At 38.3% G+C, this 26,403-nt stretch overlaps 2 protein-coding genes across 8 annotated transcripts in view; one reads left to right on the forward strand and one right to left on the reverse strand.

Annotated features, from left to right (window-relative positions):
- Positions 1-20,692, reverse strand: part of CRYZL1 (crystallin zeta like 1) — a 68,102-nt gene extending 47,410 nt beyond the window's left edge. For 2 of the 5 annotated variants that reach the window (XM_027875513.1, XM_027875514.1), the window contains exons 1-3: positions 20,592-20,692; positions 2,512-2,583; positions 364-441 (exon numbers count right to left, since the gene is read on the reverse strand). In XM_027875513.1, the coding sequence (XP_027731314.1) occupies positions 364-441; positions 2,512-2,577 (144 nt within the window). In that variant the 5' untranslated portion in view covers positions 2,578-2,583; positions 20,592-20,692. The remainder of the gene's footprint in view (positions 1-363; positions 442-2,511; positions 2,584-20,591) is intronic. The other 3 variants (XM_027875515.1, XM_027875512.1, XM_027875516.1) reach the window with 2 other exon arrangements.
- A 946-nt stretch (positions 20,693-21,638) lies between these two features.
- Positions 21,639-26,403, forward strand: part of ITSN1 (intersectin 1) — a 283,395-nt gene continuing 278,630 nt past the window's right edge. For 2 of the 3 annotated variants that reach the window (XM_027875448.1, XM_027875446.1), the window contains exon 1: positions 21,639-21,722. The gene's annotated coding sequence lies outside the window, so the exon portion shown is untranslated. The remainder of the gene's footprint in view (positions 21,723-26,403) is intronic. The other variant, XM_027875447.1, reaches the window with a different exon arrangement.

Genomic DNA, 26,403 nt, shown 5'->3' on the forward strand with positions numbered 1-26,403 from the left:
ATCTCTTGGAATGCATTAAGTCAGGGCACATCTCAATTATAACTTTAGCTTTATAACACTGATATAAATCTGATAATGTTTCTCGGCTTTCATAAAAGAGAATGTACTTTCATAAAATGAAGTGGATCCAAACATTGTCCAGAAATTTGGTCACACAGCCTGGAAATTTAGGTTTTAGGGTCTACCTGCCTAGAAGAATATGTGTGCTAGCAAATGATGCAAAAATATTCTTGCTAAAAATATAGGTGAGCTGCATTTGTGCTTTTGATTACATTTGCAATGTCAAGGCTAAAAGGGGCTAGTAAATTAAACATGATGAAGATTTTATTTAAACTTTAGCAAAAAGAAAGGAATCCCACATACCTTTGTATTTATCCAACTTAGAGCACAAGCTTTCACTTGAAGTTTCACATAGTTATCCTTTATATCAGGAAGATTTTCCTATGCAAAGTTTATACAGAATAGCATGAGAATTGTTATAGAGAAGCTTTTCCTAAAGTTGGAAAAGTAAAGTCATTCATTAGTATGATCAAAAAGTGAATAGTAATTGCATTTGCTGGTAAAACTAATCTATACAAAATTTTAGACAATAATGTAGGCTCAAGAGATAATAATAGAATTTTACCCTGCAAATACAATTTTGGGGGAAGTTTTAAAAAGAGTATTCTGGTACTGACTCTGTATTGTAGGTAATAAAATCATGGTCACAAGTTCAACAAGCCAATAATTTTTGTAAAAAATAAGGATTTAAAAAGAATAACCCCCTAAATTATGAAGAGCAAGGTCATGTATCATAAAAAAAGGGTTTAAAGTTTATCTACCATCTCTGTAATGCAAAAGCAGTCTTTTGAGATGTTCTTAAACTTTTAAGTGAAGTGCTTTTTAAATTAACTCATTTGATGTCCTTTCCCTCCCTAATGTTTCCCTTGGACTTTTTAGCATGCTCCAATTAAGTGAGACACAACAAGTTAAACTTTCAGAGTTTGCCATCATGAATTCTCCATATTTCAGGCTGAATATAATTCATACAATGACAAAAAACATTTCTAGCTTAGTTAGTTATTGGATATCTTCCTCATTTAATAATTATCATCAGAAAATTTTAAAAAATTAGTCTAATTTTTTTCTAGGACTCTTTATACATGCAAGTTAACCAAAACAAATATCTTTTTTTATTAGTCTAATATGAGTGCTAAAGCTTACTTTTTTTTTTTTTTTTGGTGAGGCAATAGAGGTTAAGTGACTTGCCCAGGATCACACAGTTGGTAAGTGTCAAGTGTCTGAGGCCACATTTGAACTCCACTCCTCCTGACTCCAAGGCTACTCGGTCCACTGTGCCACCTAGCTGCCCCCTAAAGCTTACTTTTAAAAACCTTAAATTTGAAAAGTGTCATGTGTGCGTAGGATGACATTTAGATTGATGTATGTCACAAATTGTATTACTATCCTGATTATATAAAATGTAGAATGAATGAGATTGTCAAAGGCTTAGAAGTGTAGTATTGAAAACAATAATACACATTTTCTGTGCTATATACAAATACATAAACACATAACAGTAACTTCTGAAAAATACAAACATAACCTAGAGCTTTACAAATGCACAATCTATTTTATTGTAGAATTTATACAAGGTGGAATCCACCTTGCAAACTGCTCAAAAAAATGTAAAATAATTTAAAACCCCAAAACTGTAGTTTATTGAATATACTTGAAAAATCTTATCCTAACATCTATAATGTGGTTCCAACACATGGTCCATTTGAATAATGTGCAGTAGTGTTATAACAAAATGAATGATATAACATACAATTAGTATGTTCTACATATTTAAAAGGTAGTACTTCAAATGGGTAATACTTTAAATATAAAATTAAAGTAAAATAATTTGAGGAAGTAATTTTAAATAAAAGTTATTTAATCTACTCCATGAGAAAACTGACCTATGAACAGAATACACTCCTTTAATTACTATAGAAGATCTACTATATACTATTACTATAGTAGTCTATTATGGTACACTCAATATTAAACTAATGGACATAGAAAATTTCTTTAAAAAAAAGGTCACTGAAACATTTTTAAAAATGCACAGTAAAGGAAAGAAGGAAGTTCAGCAGGAAACACAAAAAAGCAAGAGCAACTTTGAAATAATGCTGCATTTACTGTATACTTTTAAAAAAGCAAGCTGTATGCAATAGTGATTCACAGTTTTTACATATAAATCTTCTGTTGTATTCTATATGGAAATGATCATTTTTTATGTTTGTTAAATTCAGAATTAAAAAAGAAAATTTTTCTTTCTTTTGTTTTTTTTTAGGCAATGGGGTTAAGTGACTTGCCCAGGGTCACATAGCTAATAGTAAGTATCAAGTGTCTGAGGCTGGATTTGAACTCAGGTCCTCCTGACTCCAGGGCCAGTGCTCTATCTACTGTGTCACCTAGCTGCCTTTAAAAAAGAAAATTTAAAAAAGGAAAACCTTCCCATTTTCTATATAAGACTTTTCTCACCCTTTCCTGAAATACAAATGAAATTTCTTCTCCTGGTGAACTCTGCTGAAAGTACAAGCCTTTCATAGTGACCTGAAAAAAAGTTAGGTAAAAATAATATAAATCACAAGGATATAACTGGCTTTAAAAATGTTTCCAAAACCAAAAAAATTTGAAGTTATAAATCATAAATGTCAAGAAAGCATTTGATTAGCAAAGTCTTTTTATCAATAGGCCCTGTTACATAAATGTCACATTATTTATGGGGAGACCAAGTGATAAAATATTTGCAAATCAATATAATACATCAACACTCTGAGAAAAATCCAAACCAATTTCTATCAACAATGGGTTTCCCCAAGAAACAGCAAGTGGCAGTGAAATAGCAGAATTGTTCATGCTCAAATAAACCCTGAGTTCTTTACTGAAGGAGTCAAAGGGTATTACAGTTATAAGAAAACATAATTACTGTTAAAAAGAAAATCCTACCTTCTATTTTAAGAGCTCTGCACTTTTAACAGTGAACTCTGAGATTGTTAGGCCCACCATTAAATTCATTTGCTCTGATCAGGGACTAGATATCCAATTCATCCAAGTAAAATGTAAAGTGCATTTTTTGAGGTAAGTATGGAAAAAAATCAATTTTTAAAAACTATGTTACTCTGAAGTTTCACCTCATAACCAGCAAATTGGCAATCGTGATAAAAGAGGAAAATAGTCAATGATGGAGGGCATTACAATACACCGCTGGTGAAGCTGTGAACTAGTGTAAGTATTCAGGAAAGCAATTTGGAATTATGCTAAGAGTAACAAAAGGTTCACATTCTTCGAACCAGAGATCCTGCTAAGAGGCATATACTCCGAGGAGGCCAAAGACAGAAAGAAAAGTCCCATATATATAAATATCCATAGATGCGCTTTTTGTGGCAACAAAAGAACTGGAAGAAACAAAGTAGACACCTATCTTTCAGAAAATACCTAAGTAAGTTGTGATGCATGAATAGAATGAATATTACTTTAAGAAGCAACAAACAAAAAAAGTCAGAGAAGCATGTGAAGACATGAACTGACGTGCAATAAAACATAACCAACAAAAGCAATATACATGAATACTACAATGCAAATGGAAAGAAAAAAAATCAAATACTATGTAATTATAAAGACCAAGCTTGGCCTTGGCCAAATAAACCCATTTCCTTTCCCTCACTGCAGAAGGAAGGAAATATGAGGAAAGGCTTCATGTGGAAAGTGGTTCTTGAGAAGGAATGGTGGTGACAAAGGAGGGCATTCTGGACATGGGGGCCACTAGTGCAAAGTCATGGAAATGCAGATGATCCTGCTGTATGTGAGGAACAGCAAGAAGGCCAATTTGGCTGGAACAGAAAGAGGAGAGAAGGCTAAAATATGGACAGGTTGTTAAGGGTTTTAAATGCCAATAGAGGAATCTGCATTTTATTCAGCAGGCAATAGGGAAGGCCGCTGGAGTTTCCTAAGGAGGGAAGTTAATATAGACACGAGTTTAAAGAAAACCATTTTGGCAGCTGCATGCAGGGTAAGAGGCATCAGGCAGGGAGACCAATTAGAAGGCTACTAAAACAGTCATATAATCATAGATTTAGAGCTATAAAAGATCCAAAAAGTTCATTTTACAGGTGAGGAAATTGAGGCCCAGGGAGGTTATATGACTTGCCAGAAGTTGTACAAGTCAGTCAGAGGTATGACTTGGAATTGGGTCCTCTGACTCCAAAGCCAATGCCTGAGGCCACTTGGTGTCTGTGTGAGTAGAGGGAAGAGGGCAACAAGAAATGATATGGATACAGAAATGACAAGATTAATAAGCAAGAATTAGTATACAATAAAAGTACCCCCTGACAGATCAATCACCGTAGCAAAATTCTGAAATCACGGTAAGAGCAAAAAGCCTAGGATCTTTTCCCTCTATCCATGCATATTTTTCAGTCTAAATTAAATTAAACTGTGAACTAGAGGTACAGAAAGACACACACATTTTTAGACATGGCCAATGTAGAGACCTGTTTTGCTTTAGTACATGTATCTGTTACAAAGGTGGACTTCTACTTGGAAGGTAGGTTTTGGATCAGCAGAAACTGATGCGCAAAAAAAGAGCATAAATAAAACTGTTTAAAATGTTCAAAAAATTTTATATTATTCTGTTACATTTTAAGTTCTAAAATGTCTCCCTCCCTCCCCACCCCACATTAGAGAAGACCATCATTTCTCTCTCTCACATACACACACACACACACGTTTATATGTATACACACATGTATGTAATACTAGGCATACTTCTTTTTATCAGTTCTTTCTGTGGAGGTGGATAGTATCTTTATTCATAGGTGCTTTGTAGTTGATCAGTGTATCTATAGTACTCAGAATAATTCAGTTGTTCACAGTTGTTCGTCAAACAATATTGCCATCACTGTATACAATGTTCTCTTGCTCCTGTTCATTTCATGCTTCATTATTTCATGCAAGTCTTTTCATGTTTTTCTAAAATCAACCTGCCAACTTGTACAGACATCCTTCAACTGATGGGCATCCCCTCAATTTCTAGTTCTTTGACATTACAAAGACGCTAAAATACTTCAGAATATATAGCTTTTTTCCTTTTTTCCCTGATCACCTTGAAAAACTGACCTAGTATGATATTGCTGGGTCAAAGGGCAAAAACAGTCTTTTATAACTCTTCTGGCATAATTCCAGATTGCTCTTCAAAATGGTTGGATCAGTTCACAGTTTCACTGTGTTACCATCCCAATTTTTCTACATCCCTTCCAACATTTGTCACGTTCCCCTTCTATCATTTTAGCCAATCTAGTAGATGTGAGATGATATCACAAAGTTGTTTTAATATGCATTTTTTAATCAATAATCATTTAGAGCATTTTTTTATGTGACTATATATAGCTTTGATTTTTTCACTGAAAAACATATCTTTTGACCATTTATCAATAGGGGAATGACTCATATTCTTATAAATTTGAAAAAATTCTCTATAAATTTGAGATATGAGACCTTCACCGGAGAAACTGTTGATACCGCCCCTCCCCCCCGCAATTTTCTGCTTTCTAATATTGGGTACATTGATTTTATTTGTACAAAACCTCTTTAATATAATCAAAATTATCCATTTTATATCTTGCAATGTTCTCTATCTTTTCTTTATTCAAAAATTCTTTTCCATCCAGAAGTCTGATAGGTTAATATCTTACATGTTCTTCTAATTTTCTTATATCTCCCTTTGTATTTAGGTCATGTATCCATTTTGACCTTATCTTGGCAAACGGCATAAGATACTGGTCTACACTCATAAAATACTGATCTGTATCCAATATCTGCCAGACTGCTTTCCATTTTTATTTCCAATAATTTTTATCAAACAGTGAATTCTTATCCTCAGATCTTAAATCTTAATTTAAGCCAAACACAAGATTACTATAAACATTTACTAATGTGTATTGTATGTCTATTCTGTTCCACTAATCCACCTTTCTATTTCTTAGCCAGTACCAGATAGTTTTGACAATTACTGCCTTATAATATAGTCTAAGATCTGTTATTGCTAAACCTCCTTTCTGCACATTTTTTCCCATTAATTCCTTTGATATTCTTGACCTTTTGTTATTTTTTCTAGCTCAATAAAATAATTCTTTGGTAATTTAATTGGGATGGCATTGAATAAATAGATTAGTTTAGGTAGAATTGTCATTTTTATTATATTGGCTCTGCCCACCTAGGAACAATCAATATTTCTCCAATTATTTAAATCTGATTTCATTTGCATAAAGAGTATTTTATAATTATGTCTTTATATGTCTTAAGACATATATACATATATGTCTTAATATGTTTTATAATTATTGGGTTTGTCTATGCAGGTATATGCCCGGGTATTTTATGCTAATTTTGTTAATTCAATGGTTTTTTTTTTTCTTTCTTTTTTTGTTTTTTTTTTGTGAGTCAACTGGGGTTAAGTGACTTGCCCAGAGTCGCACAGCTAGTGAGTAATAAGTGTCTGAGGCCGGATTTGAACTCAGGTCCTCCTGACTCCAGGGCCAGTGCTCTATCCATTGTGCCACCTAGCTGCCCCCTTATGGTTTTCTTACATTCAATTTTATTAATCTCATTCTTTAACTTTTAAGATTTCTGATTTGGTATTTAATTGGGAATTTACAATTTGTTCTTTTTCTATTTTTTAAAAATTGCATATCTAATTCATTGGTCTGCTCTTTCTCTACTTTATTGATGTAAGCATTTAGAAATATAAATTTTCCTCTGATTACTGCATCTCATAGGCTTTGTTATATTGTCTCATTATTTTTCATTCTCTTTAATAAAATTATTTATTGTTTCTATGACTTGTTCTTTAACCCACTCATACTTTAAGATTAGGTTATTTAGTCTCCAATTAAATTTAAATCTGTGTTTCCATGGTTCCTTATGAAATAAAATTTCTATTGTATTATGACCTGAAAATGATATATTTAATATTTCTGCTTTCCTGCATTAACTATAAAGTTTTTATGCCCTAACATATGGTCATTTTTTGCAAAGGTACCATGTACTGCTGAGGTATATTCCTTCCTATTCCTATTCAATTTTCTCCAGATAGCTATTATATCTCGCTTATCTAAGAGTCTATTCATCTCCTTGACTTCTTTCTTATTTATTTTTTTCAGTAGATTTATCTAGTTCTGAGAGGGGAAGATTGAAGTCCCCCACCATTATAGTTTTGCTATCTACTTGCACCTGTAATTCAGTTAGCCTTTCTTTTAAAAATTTGGATGCTGTAGCATTTGGTGCATACAGGTTTAGTACTGATATTACTTAATTATCTATGGTACCTTTTATCATAATGTAGTCTCTATGTTTTTCTCCTTTAATTACATATTTTAGCTTTAACTTTGTCTGAGATTGTTACTCTTGCCTTTTTTTTTTTTTTGCATTCGCTGAAGCATAACAAATTATACTCCAGGTATTTATTTTTACTCTATGTGTATCTCTCATTTTAAAATTTGTTTCTTATAAACAATATATTGTTGGATTCTGATTTTTAATTCATTCTGCTGTTTCCATTTTATGGGTGAGTTCATACCACTCACATTCAAAGTTATAATTACTAGTTTTGTATTTCCTTATATCCTATTTTTCCTGTTTATCCTTCTTTCTCTCTTTTTACCCTGTCCCTTTCCTTAGACGTCTAATTTACTTCTGACCACAGCCTCTGAAATCTGCAACCCTTCTAAGAATCCTTCCCTTATCCTCTCCCCTAACCCTCCTATTCCTTAATCTACCCACCCTTTTAGGAGTCCCTCCCTTATCCTATCCCCTTACCCTCTTATTTCACTGTAAGTTAAGACGTTTATATCCTTCAAGATGTACATGTTACTCTCTTTTTAACCTAGTTCTGATAAGAATAAGGTTCTAGCACTACAGCCCTCCATGCCATGTTTGTATGAGATAACTGCTTCTTTTTACATCTCCCTACCCAATTTTATTTTTTAGGATCATACCATCATCCTCAACTCAACTCTAAGCCTTCTTTAAATGTAGGTTCTTTCAAACCACCCTAGTAATGATAACATTATTAAGAATGAGACGTTTTCCCATATGACTTTAACAGTTCAACCTTATTAAATCTCTTATAATTGGTCTTTCATGTTTACCTTCTTATGTTTTTCCTGGTTTGTATAGGTCAAATTTTCCATTCAGTTCTGGTCTTTTGCTCATTCATTACATATCCATTTTCTCCCCATTCAGGATTACACTCTGTTTTGCTGGATAAATTATACTTGGTTATGAGCCCAGCTCTTTTGTTCTTTGGAATATCCTGTTTCATCATTTCAGTCTTGTTAAGCTATTTGGAGACACCCTGTTTCCCAGAGTTAAAGCCCAGCAAGCAGGCTGTGCCCTGAGCTTGGCATAACAACAATCCTTTGTGCTCTGGATGATCTCACCCTCTGGCAAAATGCATTGCCTTGACCATCACCAGGTGTTCACTGCCCCCTATTTCTCAGGGACCCGAGAACCATTCATCATACTTTTGGGACGCTCACAATCCTTATTTCTTATAAAGTTAAGTGAAAAGAACCAGGTATTGCCCTCCTGTTCCTGCTATGCTAAGTCTGGTTCTGTTCATGTCTGTGAGACAATCAACTTGGAGACTTCCCATAGGACTCAGGAATGCCCATATTGTCCACACATGAGCCTGCTATGGAATGGCTAAGAATGATTATGTCATGGTCCAGTCCACTTATGTATATAAAGCACTGCCTTTGCCTCAGCATGTTAAGCCCTCCTCCTCAGAAGGACTTCTGCTTGCAAGCATTTCCTCACTTTGAAATTAAACTTCTGTTTGTGTCCTGTCTCTCCTGTCTCTAGCCTGCTCTGTTTGGCTCCAGCCACCCAAAGGTTTCGGTCCAGTTGACAATCCTTTAACATAGAAGCTGCTAAATCTTGTGTTTTCCTGACTGTAGCTCCACAGTATTTAAATAGTTTCTTTTTAATTGCTTGTAGTATTTTCTTCTTGATCTGGGAGCTTTGAAACTTGGCTATAATGTTCCTGTGAGATTTCATTTTGGGATCTCTTTCAGGTGGTGATCAGTGGATATTTTCAATGTCTATTTTATCCCCTCGTTCTAAAACTTTAGGGCAATTTTCCTTAATAATTAATTTCTTGAAGCATAGTGCTTAGACTCTTTTTCTGATTATAACTTTCAGTTCTTATATTATCTTTCCTCAATCTGTTTTCCAGGTCAGTTTTTTTTTAATGAGATGTTTTCTTTTGATTTTGTTTTTTTATTTCTTGGTGTCTTATGAAGTCATTAGCTTCCCCTTGTCCAATTCTAAGTTATTTTCTTCCTTAAGTTTTATGATCTCCTTTTCCAATTGGATCACTTTCTTCTTACAATTTTCTTGATTTTCTGGCATTACTCTTTTTTCCCTAAATTTTTTCCTCATTTAAGCTTTTCCAAGAACTTCTTTTTAATTTTACTTTTTTTCTTTGAAGTAGTTGTTTTGACTTCATTGCCTTCTGAGTTTAAACCCAGATCTTTTTTTTGTTTTTGTTTTTTTACTTTTAGGTGAGGAGATTGGGGTTAAGTGACTTCCCCAGGGTCACACAGCTAGTAAGTGTTAAGTGTCTGAGGCTGGATTTGAACTCAGGTCCTTTTGACTCCAAGGCGAGAGCTCTATTTACTGTGCCACCTAGCTGCCGCTCCCCCTGATTTTTTAATCACCATAGTAGCTATCTATGGTCAGTTTTTTTTCTTTTGCTTATTCTTTTTCTTTAAAGTAGATTATTTCTTGGCTGTTAACTGTGTTAAAGTCAGCTCTAGTCTTGAGGTATAGGGGATAATGTCTCAAGCTTCAGGGCTTTTTTTTTTTTTTTTTTTTTCTAAGCTCTATATGGGCTAGTCCTCTCTGCCCCTGAGCCACAAGCAGAGCCACCAGCAACACTGTCACCATAAATGGGGTCCCTCTGGAAGCTGCAAACTTCAGCTCACCTCTCCCTTAGAAACAAAACCAAGGACTCCACTCTTCTGTGAGTGACCACGGCCAGTAGGGCCCTGCCCCTCTATAACCACAGTCACAGGGCATGTGCCTGTTCTTCCTCATCCATAACCATGGCCTGGGACCACATTTGGTCAGGATACTTGTGCCCTATATCTAGTGCTATAGAAGGGAGCTGTAATCTTCCCCACCAGCTGCTAGACCCACCCATTGTCCTTAGGGCAAAAGTTCCTGAAGCTGAGGCTGCTGCCTACACAGTTGGTCCCTGGACTTGTTTGTTGATTGGGATGTTACCTTTCAATTGGGCCAGACCACAAACCTGGCAAATCAGGTCTTTCCTAACATCCTCCCACATTATCTTAGGCTGGACAATTGCTTTACCCTGACTTTTAATTATTTCTGAAGTTCAAAGTTCATTCTGAGTTGTTATTTTAAATTATTTGTGGGGGAATTTGGGAGAGCCAGGTAATTTCCTGCCTTATTCAGCCATCTTACAATAAAACAGCTTTTAACATACACAGAAGAAAACAAGAAGGCCAGAAGCAGATACGAATAGGACAACAATTACTAGCATGCTAAATTATATACGTCATTGAGTTAACAAGAGCCTACTATGTGCCAGGCACATATGCTGTGTTTGCACACCACATGAATCTGTGTTCTTATCAATTTAGAAGTGCCCACCAACAATGCAGATTTCAACCCATAAATGCCTGTTCATCCTGTACGGTTCTTTTTTTAGGACCACCCCTAAGTTTGTTAAAGAAGATCCATCCAATATTTATTTTCTTAAAAAAAAAAAAACCCAAAAAACTACTTAAGAGAAGTTCATAGTTTTTTGTACGATTCTCTTTCCGGTTCTCTTTCATTCATATATCGGAATGTTTGTGTTTGTTGAGGACTAAGTTCACAATAAAAAAAAAAAAGCCAAAAGACAAATTCTACCTCCTTCATTTGACAGATGAGGGTACTAAGTCCTAAAAATGTTAAGTGACTGGCCCAAAGCCACATATCGAGTTAATGGTTCAAGATTAGATCTAAAGTTTCCTGATTCACATATCAGTGATATTTCTACGTTATCACAAATGTTCTTGAAGGTAGAATGTGAAAAGATTAAAATTAAAATGTGCCCCCCCCCGAAAACCTGAAATTGAACAAAAAAAACCCTTGCCTGACATGTTACAGTATAAAATAACAAGTTAAATCAAACTTCCTTTTCTTTCCCTCTTTCTAATTGCACCAGACATTTGATTTAGTCTTAAAAGAATGAACCTCATTCTTTAGGAATAATAATCACCTAGTATTTCTTCAATATCTAATAATTCTATAGATATAGTATGTATAGTATAGATGTACTATGATGTTTACAGAGCATAGTTACTGCCCAAATTTTTGAAGATGACTTGTGACATTAATTTTTTGTTATATGTATCAATCAAAAAGAGTTAAATGTCTAACATTAGGCACTGTACTAGGTTGTTGTACTAGGCATTGAGGATACAAATACAACGAATTAAAAAAAAAAAAAAACAACTTCTCCTCAACCTTAAATACTGGCATTCCTCTGTGCTCTTTTCTTATTCACTGTACTTCTGTTTTCTTTTTTTTTTTAAATTTATTTTATTTTATTTTTTGCTTTTTGGTGAGGCAATTGGGGTTAAGTGACTTGCCCAGGGTCACACAGCTAGTAAGTAACATGTGCCTGAGGCCGAATTTGAACTCAGCTCCTCCTGACTCCAAGGTCAGAGCTCTATCCACTGTGCCATCTAGCTGCCCCTGTACTTCTATTTTCTACACGTTTTCCTTTGGTGACCTCATCTTTTCTTAGCTCCTTAGCTGATGGATCTGTAATTTCATCAGTGTGTATACTTCTTCCACAGGTACAATTCAATTCAACAAAGACTTGGCAAGCAATTATTACGTGAAAGGTACTGTCAGGTGCTAGGAATGAAAAGCCAAAGATAAGGTAGTTCTGCCCTATGGTAGCTTATATTTTACTGGGGGATATAGATAAAATAATCTCAAGGAAGAAGAACACTAACAATGTGGGTAGATAGGAGAAAACAATGAAAGGCTTTCCAGAGGGATGGGAATCCGAAGTGAGTAGATCAAAGGAAGAGAGGACAGGTGAAAATCTAGAAATGTCTGATTTGTGGAATAAGATGGGAGGGGTTCATAGTGAATGGCCTCAAACTTCTCAGCAAATTAAGAAGTAAGGTAATCCAGGGGGAAAACATAAGGGAGTGGTATTCAGAGCTTGAAGAGACATGAAAGTTTTGGAATTCTTTCAAGAAGCATTATAGAATCAATCAGGGAAGAATTGTTATATAAAGTGAATTTGTAGTGAACCCATTTAACATGGTTAAGTATCTCTCTGTCTGTCCTGTCCCCTCCACCCCCATTTCGGTTCAGGACCATGGGAACAGCAATGTGGAAGGCATAGACAGTGGATAAACCCAGGGTTCAGAATTAATAGGGTATAAACTGTAATAGGAAAAAAGGACAAAGATTCAAGATTGAGAACAGTTCAAGGTTAAATGAGTTAACTATAGACTCAAGACAACAAAGATAATAAAGCAAGGACAGAAAAGGGATCATAGAGCAGGAGAACATGGAGGGATGGAGAAGTGAAGGTTTTGAGAATAAAGATTAAGTATAGAAAGAAAAATATTTGTGGCAGCCCTTTTTGTGGTAGCAAAGAACTGGAAATACAGTGGGTGTCCAGTGATTGCTCAAATCTGAACAGAAATAATAAATATGAAGAATTCTGGGAAATTTAGGATGATTTATATAAACTAATACAGAAACAAGGAAAACCAGGAAAAGAATTTATACAACTTCAAAAACGAAAAGGAAAATAAAATGGAAATATTTCAGAACTCTGATCAATATAGTGATCAACTATGATTCAAAAAACTTAAATAAAGCATTTCTACCTTACTCTAGGCACAGAAATGCCTACAAGGAGGCATAGGTGGCCAGACACAACCCATGTATAGTTTTGTTTTGATTAACTGTACTTCATTATAGTCGAGAATGGGGAGGGGACTAACATAGTCAGATTTGTGTTTAAAGAAAATCACTCTCGGGAGCAGCTAGGTGGTGCAGTGGATAGAGCACCGGCTCTGGAGTCAGGAGGACCTGAGTCCAAATCCGGCCTCAGACACATAACACTTACTTGCTGTGTGACCTTGAGCAAGTCACTTAACCCCATTGCCTAGCCAAAAAAAAAAAAAAATAAAAGAAAGTCACTTTGGCAGGAATGTGTAGAACGGACTAGACTTTTACCCTGACTTTTAATTAGTGCAGAACTAAACTTAGGGGAGGCTCATTACACTACCCTTTAGCAAAACCCCTTGAGACTGAGTTTTATTATTCACCCATAACTAACCATATGGTTTCTGCTGATTACTTCCTTATCCATGTATTATTAATAAATTACCAGCCATACAGGAGAAAACTACCCTCAATCCCTACCTCCCATTCTCTAATCCCTGTCCTCTTCAATCCTACTCCATTCCATGTCCCATTGCAACTATGCCTACCCTTTCCACTCTGGCCTCTGGAATGTCCCTTCCATAATGAACAGATTTCCTTTTATACTAGACTTCTTTCTCCATCTCCTTTCATCTACTTAGACTAGGTTCCCTCACCTTCCCCTATAACACTCTCTGGATATCCTCTCTGGTTCTGTCTGTCCTTTTCTCACACTGCCCAACAAACTGGTCCTAGTGGGGGAGTCAGGATATTCTTTGCTTTCCACTGCTCTTTCCACTCTCCCTTTACTTTCATCTCTTTCTTTAAAGGCCACTCAAAATTTTCCACTCAATTCAAATCAGGGTGGTTGTTGTATATTCTCTCCCTATATTCAACAAGTTCAGTGAATTCAGTATCTTTTTCCTCAAACTCTACCCTCTTCCAAACTTCCTATTTATGTCAAAGACACCACTAGTCTTCCAAACTACCAATTCTGTAACCCTAGTAAGATGCTCTACTCTTCACTCTCCTTCACCCCACAAATGCAATAAACTGTCAAATTCTGCCCTTTCTACCCCTACAACATCTCTCACATCTGAACCTTTCTCTCTACTTATACTGCTAACAACTGAATTCAGGCCCTTATCAGCTCTTGCCTGGATTATTCTAACAGCCTCCTAATAGTCTCTTTACCTCAAGTCTCTCACCATTCTAGTCCATTCTACACATTCCTGCCAAAGTGACTTTCTTTATTTTATTTTATTTTTTTTTGGCTAGGCAATGGGGTTAAGTGACTTGCTCAAGGTCACACAGCAAGTAAGTGTTATGTGTCTGAGCCCGGATTTGGACTCAGGTCCTCCTGACTCCAGAGCCGGTGCTCTATCCACTGCACCACCTAGCTGCTCCCGAGAGTGATTTTCTTTAAACACAAATCTGACTATGTTAGTCCCTTGATCAATCAACACCTATGGCTTCCTTTTGCCTCTAGGATAAAATATAAACTCCTCTGGTTAGTTCTTAAAGTATTTCACAATTTAGCCTGAACCTATCTTTCTAGCTTTATTGAACATTACTACCCCTCCCATTTTCTAAAACCCAGTCAAACTGGCTCCTCACACACAAAATTTTACTCACATCTCTGTGACGCTGCATTAGTTATTCATCACACTTGGAATACACTCCTCTACCTCAACTTCATAGAATCCTTCTCTTTCTTCAAGCTGCAGCTCAAGTATCATCTTCTACACGAAGCCTTTCCTGTTTCCCCAACTGCTGGTGCCTTCTTTTTCAAACTGCCTCTTAAATATTCTGCATTTCTATGTGTATACTTGTTTTCTCCATTAAAATCTAAACACCTTGCAAGCAGGGATTGTTTCAATTTTATTTGTATGCCCAGGACCAGAACAGTGCCTGTCATGCAGTAGGAGCTTAAGAAATACTTACTGATTGATGGATTGATTGGGAAATGAGCTGGCTGCTCTTGGACAGATGGATTGGGGGATAAGAGAAATCTCTTGTAGAAGAATGAAGGGACATTAATGAGATACTTTCCAGAGAAAGAGGGAGGAATAGGAAAGGGGTTTTGTACATCAAAATCCATTCATATCTTCTTATTCCATGCAATTCCTGCATTTTTTTTTGGGGGGGGTAAACTGTCCTTGGAGGATCTGTCCAATGTATTTGAGGCTTTCTTTTGCTTCTTTTAATATGTTATGAATACCAATGGAACACTCGGGATATCCAACTGTTCATTTTTTCTTATGGCTGGTCTACCTGTGTGTGGATGTAGATGTATGCATGTATACCTGTATATATACACACACATATGTATGTATGCACACATGTATATACACACATATATATGTATGCACACATGTATATATATACACACACATATGTATGTATGCACATGTAGACACACATAAATATTTGATGATGTTTTAGGTTATTTGGCTAGTGAAAATCATCATTGGTAATATTCTACTACCTACTTACAAACACCTATGTATTATCATTGAATTTTGTTTTACCTGCAATTTTCGTCATTTAGAGATCATGATATTCTGTGATTTATACCCACACACATCATTTGGACATAATGGTGTTAAAAGGATGTTTTTGTGGGAGCAAGCCGCTCAAGATCTTTGAAAAAGTGTTGCACAACTTCTTAAATTCAGCCTAATTACTTCCCCTTATTCAATTCTGGCACTAAAGAAAACCAAGATTCGAAGAATATATGGACTAGATCAAGGATACACAAGGTCTGACACAATTTTAAGAGTACTGATAGCTGAAAGAATGGAAGGTACCAAACTCTTGGGGCAAAAATTCAGACCTTTTTACTCTCAAAAAGGCAACCAAGAAAATATCAATAACCACTGACAATAGGGGCTCTACACAATTTTTTTTTATCAGAAAGTATGAGGAAACAGACATGCATTTGTTATAGCATAACACATCTTTATTCACATAACTGAATAAAAGGTATAGGGATAAGACTATATTGTGTATTAAAGAGCATTTGATTTATTAGAGCAAAAACATTAAAGGTTGTCTCCTTATCCAATTACTGCTTAAATCATACAAGATTACTTGAAGTATGTAATAACAGTAGTAACTTTGTTCAGCAACCCTCTGATTGTTAAAATATAGGGATGTGTATAAAACAGGGAGGCATGCTTTTTTTTTTTTTGAGACACATTCTTTTTAAAAGTCTTTGCCACTATTATAAAGGCTATCCCACAAAGTCCAAATGGAAGAGGGACTCTATGTAGACAGTGAAGTATTCTAGGTATTCCTGTTTGTGAAGAAAACTGTAGTGATTGGTGAGAACTTAGTATTTATGCCACTATAAATTTCACTTAGGAGATCTATAATCACTCAAGAGTTTGGTTTAGGGGCAGCCAGGTGGCGCAATGGAGAGAGCACTGGCACTGAAGTCCGGAGGACCTGAGTTCAAATCCAGCTGCAGATCTAACACTTGACACTTACTAGCTGTGTGACCCTGGGCAAGTCACTTAACCCCAATTGCCAAAAAAAGAGAGTTTGGTTTAACTATTCATATAGGAAAAGCTAAGTGTATGAAAAATGCTTATTATTCAGACTGCAATATCAAGTTAGATGGACCATTAGTACATATGTTTTGGACAAACGATGCAAAAGGACAATTGGGTCCAGAACTGAATTGGAGGTGCTGGCTGGATTGCCTTTGAAAAACTGTATGGTACTTTTAATATTTCAAAGAATATCCTTGAAACAAAGGCCCATTTTTTAAATATCACTATTTTCAGGTGATGCTTTATAGCACTGTTGAGTCAGGGGATACTAAAGTCTCTGAAGATTTAAAATTTTGGGTTACCCAAAGGAAATGCACAGACCCAAGGGAAGTATGTGTAATCAGCAAGATGTTACCAGTGAAGGACTATTCTTAAGAAATGCATAAAGGAGATCATTGGAAAGATGTCTAACTGGAAAAAGAAGTGGGTACGCATAATGAGTGAGGGATATTAACTGGCCAGCTGAGATGCTGCACTGGTATTCATGAAGTTTCAAGAGAAAGTGAGGAAAGCCCCCAGAATGCTTGGTTCTTTTCTAAGGAGAATTTATGGAGAGTAGCATAGGCTGAGAAGTTATAGATGGACTGCAATTTGTACTGACAGACAGATACCTATGTCAATGAAGTCATAGATCCAACAAAGTTATCAAAATGCTAATAAACTTTTTCAATCTCTCAGAAGCATCTAACATTGATGTAGTTCAGAACTTCTGATTTTAATTCTTAAATTATTTCTTCATACAGTAAGCTAATTCTCTTGTTTGGGTTGTAAAAATGAGTTATAAGAATAACAAAATATAAAGGAATGAAAAACTTTCATTAGGCAAAAGTGGTCAAATAAATATTTTTATAACTTATGAAAACTGAAAACAATTCACATGCTCATACTCTGACTTGTTTGTACTTAAATTATTTCTTTCCCAAGAAAACTCTTTTACTTTGGATAAAACTGTTCAATGAACAGATGGAATCTGTGAGTCTAATAACATCTTTGAAATCCATATGTACAGTTCAAAAGGGGAAAGGAGGTGTTTGTTATCATACAATTATTGAATTACAGATTCACTACTAAACTGGTAGTTCAGCTAACATTTATACAAACCCTATGCAGTAGGTGCTATTATTATACCAATTTTATAGATGGGAAAACTGGGGTTCAGGGAAGTTAAGTGACTTGCCTAAGGTAATATAGCGATTAAGTCAGGCAGAATTTGCACACCGGACTTTGCAGCCAAGTATTAGTTAAAGAATTTTTATATACTTTCTTCACTATTCAAGGCAATAAACACCTAGTAAAAATAAAATAAATCCAGTTTATTTCTGATTATGAGTGGAACACTTTCTATCTTAGTTTTTCAAGTATATTTTCCTACATGGTATTTGAACTCCAGAAGAAAGTGGCAAAATTGTATAAAGCATTTTACTTTAGACTAGAGGCAGCCTGGTCTTATACACAGAACACTGCTGACGAGGTTTTGAACACAGCTACATTCTACTACTACAAGCTAGGCCGAAGTTTCCATTTTTAGCCAATACTTTGTCCATACCTCTAGCTCTCATTTCATAAGCTAAAGATCAGGGATACTTATCTATAGCAGAAACTGGGTAATGAACACATATACGTAATGAGAAATTAAGCATAACCATAAATTTGCTTAATGATGAATGCTCGTGATGAAATCCTCGTGCGCCAGATTGTTTATGTTTATATAGAGAGCAGTCTTTATTGCATAACACATGGCTCTTCAAGAACTCTGATTTCTGAGCCAGTAAAAGGACGGAAAATATATTGCTGAAGGAGTTGTAGGAAAATGGTACGCTAACTCCACTGTTGGTAGAGTTGTGAAGATGTTCAATTATTCTGGAAAATAATTTGGAATTATGCTAGAAAATTTACTGAATGGTGACTATCCCTTGACTCTGAGTACTATTACTGAGATTGTACTCCAAGGTTAACAATGGAAACAAAAGGCCCCTATGTGTAACAACTTTTGTCAAAGTGTTATTTTTCTAATAAAATACTGGAAACAACATACATGCTAAATGGTCAGGTAAAACCTAACAAATATGTCATAAAAAATAAGGATGATAAGGAATACTATTAAGTAGTAAGGAAAGAAAAATACAAGAACAATTCAGAGCAACATTGGCAAGAAGTGGTGCAAAGTGGGGAACCAACAGAGACAAAAGAACCACATACCCAATAATGTCAACATTGAGAACAAATCTCTGGTCAAACAAAATTCTAAAGTCAGTGGTTAGTACCATAATGTCAAGACTAAAGGATAGATCCTCTATTTCTGAGAACTATTAAGCAACTTTTTTCAGTGTAGGGGAGAGGGAGGAAGAGTGCCACCATATTATAGTTGATATGACCTGAGTTTAAGACCTGCCTCTTGACACACATTAACTATGATGATTCAGACATAAAGGGTGATACCATAAGCAAACTGGGAGAGCAAGGAATGGTTTACCTGTCTGATCTACGGAGAAGGGAAGAATTTATGACCAAATAAGAGATAGAGAACATTATGAAATGCAAAATGGATAATTTTGATTACATTAAATTAAAAAGTTTTTACACAAACAAAGCCAATGCAACCAAGATCAGAAGGAAAGCAGAAAGCTGGGAAACAATTTTTACAACCAGTGTTTCTGATAAAGGCCTCATTTCTAGAGAATTGACACATAGTAACTATGATTGCAAGGGAACTGTCATTTAAACTCTTAATGCTCCAAAAAATAAGGCAACCAGGTGATGTAGTGGATAAGGGTGCTAGGCTTGGAGTGAGAAAGATCTGAGTTCAAATCCACCCTTCAAATTCGATGATAATATTTTTATAACGTTAGCACACTGCCTGGCATATAGTAATCACTTAATATAAATACTTGTTCTCTGCCTCCATCAACCAACTCTCAAGACTGAGGAAGAGTTCAGTCTCTTTATCAGTTGGGAAAGTTTTCACAACCGGAGTTCTGCACATAAAGTTCACAGGTCAGGACCAAAAAAAATTTTCCCCCTAGTATTAGACCATTATAAAAAATACTCTCTACAACATGGCATATAGAAGTCCTCTGACTTTTGGTTAATGGTGGCTGCAAAAAAAGCTCTCAAGAGTCATGAAACCATGAGCACTAATGGAAAGGAAACCTAAGTCGAGGAGGCAATAAAAAAACAGAATCACAGATTTCGAGCTGGGAAGGGAACTTGGGTATCATCTATAGTTTGACCCCTTTGTCTAAGAAATTGAGGCCCAAAGAGATTAGGGGACTTATCTAGGATCCCATACTAACAACATACTGCCAGTTGACCAGAAAGAAAAAAAAGAAAAATAAAATCAATTCAATTTTATTCTAATCACAAGTAAACACATGTTCAAGTAAAAGGAAAAAAGCACTTATTAAGTACTTACTACATGCCAGGCACTGTGCAAGGTGCTTTGCAAATATCTGATTGATTCGATTCTCACAACCACCCTGGGAGGAAGGTGCTATGGTTATCCCCATTGTACAGATGAGAAAACCGGGGCGAAAGCCAACAGTGGTGAAGGGATCTGCCCTGGGTCGTCCCAGGCCAGAAAACGTCTGAAGCAGGATTTGAATTCGGGTCTTCCCGACGACAGGGACACCACTACCCACTGCGCCACCTAGCGGAGAAAGTCGGAACCGAAAATACCCCGGCTTTCTTCCGTAGAAAAGGGGAAACCAAAGAAGGTAAGGCCTCGTAACTTCCCGGGTCTGTTTCCCCATCCGTAAGGGGTGAGTCCATGCGTGGACTAAACGCTCTCTAAGGTCCTTTCCAGCTCGAAATCGGGGAAAAAATCGGCCCGGGAGGAACGCCGCCAACGCACATTCGTGACTCGCGTCCGCTCCGTCGGGGCCCAAGCCCGGGGCCGGGGCCGTGGCGTCACCGGCGTCACCACCGGCCTCCCTCCCCAAAACTCTCCCGCCGCCTCACGAGCCCCACAACCCGTTTCCTCCTCAGAAAGGAGGACTAGAAAGGAGGACTGTATTGCTCCTGAAGAGACCTACCTACCTAGAGTCGGGGACCCACACGCTCCGCGTCCTCCTCAGTCCCGAGTCGTTCCGTTCAAAGCCTGCCCCTTCAATTCAATACTTCGCTCCCATTGGCCCAATTCCCTCTGTCTATCAGCTACAGCTGGTAGCGTGGGAAAGAAAGTGCCATAGTAACTAAAAAGAGACTACGTCTCCCAGCATGCTTCACCAGGAGCCCCCGCAAGGGAGTGATGGACTTTGTTCACGAAAGCATTTTGGGCATTGTGGTCTCATGGTTCAGGCGAACATTTCATGCAAATTGAGTAAGTCGTCTAGGAGACGCCCTTCTTATTCCCCCGCCCCTCCCTGGAGCCCCAGGCTCCTTCTTGTCTTTGGGCGATGGCGGTTTTTCTGTCCCTTCTAGCTAAATATGTTTAATAACTACCGTGACGGAACACAGAGAGAGACTCAACCTGGCACCACGTAGCATGTGACAGCATCGCATAAGGTGATAAAGCCGAGATTGTGCAGTGATTACACCGAAAGGCCCAACCAATGTCAGATCGCCCAGTTCCTAACATCACCCCTCCCTCCCATTTTGCGGCGGACCCCTCCCCCGACTTCTAAATCCAAGATCTTATTGGTCCATTTGGATGTCATTATTTCCCTCCTCCTTTCCCAGGGTAGGCGGGGCCTGCAAAAGTCGTCCGTCCCTCTGGCTCCCCACCTCTCCCCGCCTTCCCCACCATCCAAGTCCTCCTTCCCAGGAGGTAGGAGGGGCCACAGTCTCGGGATTGAGAGGTTGCTTCCCTTCCCCCCACTTCTGTGGGCGGGGAGCAAGGTAGAGAGAGTGCAAGCGGGACTGGGGGGTAGAGTGGGGGGTCAGAGAAAGAGACCGAGGCGGAGAAGGAGAGCGCGCGAGACCGAAGGGAAGGCTGGAAGATCGGGGATGAGAGACAGAGTGATAGAGCGATAGTGATAGATAGATAGAGTTGGTGGCTCCATAGTACGGCGGCTCGCAAGGGAGAATCCCGAGAGAGCCCCGGGACTGGCGGGGATGGTGTGCGGTGCGGCGGTGGCGGCGGCGGCGGCGGGGGCTTCATCCCTCCGCGGGGCGTGTGCCCGGCACTGATTTCTCCTCGGGACCTCGCAGATCTCGCCCGGAGATGAGGTGGGGGAAAGGGGAAAGGCGGGGGGCTGAGGCCGTGGGGGAGGGGACCGGAGCAGAGAAAGGACTGGATCGCGGAGCTGTGGAGGCGGCGGGTGTGAGTGCGTGTGTGCGTGTGCGTGTGTGTGTGTGTGTCTGGGGCCGGTGTGCGCGCCTGTGCGGAGGGCATCTCCCTGGGAGGTGACGGGGCTGGGTCGGGGGTCGGGGAGCCATGGCCGCTGGGGTGCAGGCTTGGGCTGCCTCCCCCGCGGGCTCGCTCTCCGCGACCCCTCCGGCCGCCCTTGGCCCCCCGCGCCCTGCCCTTCCCTCTCGTCCTCCTCCTCCGCCGCCGAGGGGGCAGGGCCGGGGTGAGGGGTGGGCTCCGGGCGTCGGGGCCCCGGCGGAGGGGGGACGACGAGGGACTGCGAGGAGGAGTGCTTGGAGGTGACTTGGAGCTGGGAGTCCCGAGCGAGGGGGATTGGTCTGGTTGGGCTTCAGGTTGCTCGGGCCTCCACACCTGGCTGGGAAAAGAGCAGCCCTCTTGTCTTATTTTCCCTCTTCTCCACCCCACTGCCTGCGATTGGGGGGTGGGGGTGGGCTGGATCCTTCCCGGACAAGCCTTCCCCTTCCCCCCACCCCTCCCCTAGTCATGGTTGTGTTTGATAATCCAAGCCATAACCTTCCCAGTTTTCTTGGCAAAGCTACTGCTCACTGACATAGGTTTTTCAGTCTTTTCTCCCTGGCTCATCCTTATCTAGGTTTCGCAAAAACCAGTGTCACTGAAGGACACCGATCCTGTTTTAATATACATCCTCTTACTGTGATCTCCCTCTCTGGTGGTAACCACCAAAGGCATGTATGTGTTTAGTTCCTCATCTCTGTTGCTTTTCCTTTCCCAGTTTCCCTCCTTTCCCCCTTGCATACTGTTTTATGTTGTGAACGGAAAGAATAATTTCTGTGTCTCCTGGCCGGATAAGGTCATCATCATTTGTGCGTGTTTGTATGTGTGTTCTCTTGGTTTCCCCGTCTGTTCCTCCTTTTTTCCCTTTCCACATGCATAGTTTTATGATTCGAACTGAAGGAACAATTGCTGTGTCCCCTACCTAGAGAAGGACACGACCAATTAAACAAGAAAATGTAGTTGGAACCCTCAGGAAAAGGAAACCAATGTGGGATCATCTTCCTGTTCCTTTAGTTCTATTTGCCTTTGAATTAGGAGACAACTTTATAGATTACATTTCATGTGAGTATCTTTTGTCCTGGTTCAACTGTTGTTTTTTTTTAAATGAAAATAAATTTTTGCTTTTTAGGAAACAGATTAGTTGTGATAGCTTTTGTATTCAGTCTGTTGGGGCTGTGGCAGATTTTTTTCCCAAGGACATTTTGGTATGTTGTTAAAATAGGAAAATTTCATTTGGTATCTGCTACTTAACAATGGCATCAATCAGTTCCTTTTTGTCAAAAAAAAGAAATTGGAATATAACATATGCAGAATATCTAAACTTGTGGTTTTATGTGTGGTTTTATCCACCTTTTTTAAGTAGAATTTTTTGAGATGCTATCCCTCTTGCCTTCATGTTTCATTGTTGGAAATAGGTTGCTTGTGTCCATCCTGCAGTTCTCCATTGCCCTTTCACAACTTTGACTTTTTAGATGTGGTACTTTGAGATTTGAAACCATACAGCATCAATGAGAGGGCGTGTTAAAGATGATGAATTTTTGTGCTGGGGGAGTATTTTGGGTTTGTTGTAAAGACTATACAGTTACTCAAATGCAATCCATTAATTTCTGGTCTCAACTCATTCATTGTCTCATCAATTGTTCCTATTCCAGATGTACATTATGATGAATGAATTCCACTGTACTCTGTTCTTGTCAGACTTCGTCTGGAATATTGTGTTCAGTTCTGGGCACCATGGGTTAAGAAGGGCATTATAAGCTGGGGAGTGAGCAAAAAGAGGGCAGTCAGGATGATGAAGAACTTTTCAGTTCATGACATATGAGGATCAGTTGAAAGAACTGGGCATATTTTGCCTGGAGAAAAGAAGACTCAGGAAGGCATGTGTTCAAGTAGTTGATGGGCAGTCATGTGTTCTATTTGGCCCCAGAGGAAAGAACTAGGAGCTGTGTGGGTAGAGATTGGAAAGAGGCAGATTTCAGCTTGAGATTTTGAAAAATCTTCAACAATTACAGCTGTCCAGAAATGGAATGAGCTGCCTTGAGAGGTAGTAATTTCCCCTTCCTTGAAGGTCTTCAATCAAAGGCTTAAAAGCTGACCACTTGTTGAGTGTGTTGTAGTGGGGATTCTTTTAGACCAGATGGCCATTGAGGGTTCTTCAACTCTCAAATTCTTTTATGGTGTAATTCTGAAGTTATTCTCTTCTCAATCTTATTAGCTCACATGACTTAGCAATTCTCTCTGTGATTCTCAGATATGTGTATCTCCTCACTCTCCTCAGTTCCAGGCACACATCGTGAAATGACTTTTGAATATTTTGAAGTGGATGTCACATAGGTAAAATCAACATGTCCAAAAAAACTCCTTAATTTTTTACTTATAAGCTCTCTAAACTTCTTTATTTCTTCAGGGTACTGCTGTCGGGGTTAAGTGACTTGCTCAGGGTCACACAGTTAGCGAGTATCATGTGTCTGAGACCAGATTTAAATTCAAATCCTCCTGACTCCAGGCCCAGTGCTCTATCCACTGAGCTACCTAGCTGCACCCCCTCCTTCTATTTTCTATCTAGCTTTGTGACTGCAACTCTTCACTTTATATATCTTGCCAAATCTTGTCCATTCTGTCTCCTCACCATCTCTCTCTTTTTTTTTAGGCAATTGTGGTTAAGTGACTTGCACAGGGTCACACAGTTAGTAAGTGTCAAGTGTTTGGTCTGAGGACAGATTTGAACTCAGGTCCTCCTAACTTCAGGGCCGGTTCTCTATCCACTGTGCCACCTAGCTGCCCCTTTACAACATCTCTTACATCTGTTATCTTTTCTCCACTTACACAGCTGTCCCCCTAGTTCAGGTCCTTATTACCTCTTGTGGATTATTGCAATAGTCTCCTCCCTGGTCTCCTTTAATTTCTTTTAATCCATTCTCCACACAGGTGTGAAATTGATTTTCTTTAAAGCACACCTCTGATCGTGTCATTTCCATACTCAGTAAATAAACCTCACTAGCTCCCTGTTGGGCTGCTAGATGGTACTGTGGATAGAGTGCCAGGCCTGGAAGTACAAAGACTTGAGTTCAAATTTGACCTCAGACACTTACTAGCTGTGTGATCCTGAGCAAGTCATGTAACTCTGCCTCAATTTTCTCATCTGTAAGCTGGGCTGAAGAATGAAATGCCAAACTACTTCATTATCTTTGCCAAGAAAACCCCAAATGAGGTCATGGAGAGTCAGGTACCACCTAATAACAACATTAACGATAAGCTCTCTGTTACATCTTGGGTCAACTATAAACTCCTCTGTTTGGTATTTAAAGCCCTTTATAACATGGCCCCATCCTACGTTTGCAGCCTTCTTACACTTTACTCCCCTTTATGTTCACTTTCTCTTACATGAAATACCATCTGACCTTTGCATTGATTATTTCTCACCTCTTAGAATCCTCACCTCCTTCAAAGGGCAGCTAAGGTGCCACTTTTTACATGAACACTTTCCTCTCCCTTTTTCTCCCTTGTCCCCCAAATTATTTTGTATATACCGATATAGGTATGTGATTTCTTCCCTTGCTAGATTATAAGCTGCTGGAAGGCAAGGATTGTTTTACTTTTGGCCTTTGCCATCCCTATTTCCTAGCATAGTGCCTGGCACATAGTAGGCACTGTGATTGATGGAGGATATGTATATCACACTCTTTTAAACCTCTGTTGACTTCAGTGAGAGGGCTATTGAACAGTAATCTCTATGATTATATTATCAAGGAACCTTATATGATCTTAACATATGCACAAGATTCCTTGCTGGAAGAGAGCCTGTCAGGCTTCATTTTGTTCTACCAAATTAAATGCTTTTTTTGTTTCCATCTGATAGTAAACACAGTAGGATCTTATATTCTGAGCGACTTGTATGGAGAGAATTGAATGATTGTAAAGATAACTTCTACTGTAGAAACTTTGTGAAAGTTCATTTCCCCTCCATTTTCATCAAGGTTAATAGATAGATGTATAAGTTTCATTGTAATAAAGATTTTATAAAGACGAGGAAATAGTCGTAGAGGTTGATAGGTACAGATGTTCTCTTGATTGCTTTTTTCAGGCAATGTTATTGTCTGTGATCACCAATTTTCTCCTCATTCTCTTTCTATCTTCTCCTTGATGAAATATCTTATAAAACAGCAAATCAACATAGCAAGAAAATCTCGTTAGGCAGATCCTCTTTGGAGAATCTGTAGAAGAACATAGAAAAAAAAATCTTGGAATCAAGTGGTTTTAATGGATTGTGATCTGTGTACTAATTACAGACTAACCAGATTGGTTAATGGTCACTGATCCTTTGAAGTTAGTAGTAGATGATGTTGAGGGTAATGATAATGATAGTACAGAAATCTAAGATTTATAATAAAGCCTCTTGTTTCTTATTCTTAGATAACTTTTGTTTCATATCACATCATTTCTGATTACTTTCTTCCTCATTTCCTAACCATCAAACCTACCTTTGTAGCAAACTAAAAAAAAGAAAAAGTAAGTCCTGCAAAA

This window comes from Vombatus ursinus, unplaced genomic scaffold (genome assembly GCF_900497805.2).
Source record: "Vombatus ursinus unplaced genomic scaffold, bare-nosed wombat genome assembly UNPS02014809.1, whole genome shotgun sequence".
Taxonomy (NCBI): Eukaryota; Metazoa; Chordata; class Mammalia; order Diprotodontia; family Vombatidae; genus Vombatus; species Vombatus ursinus.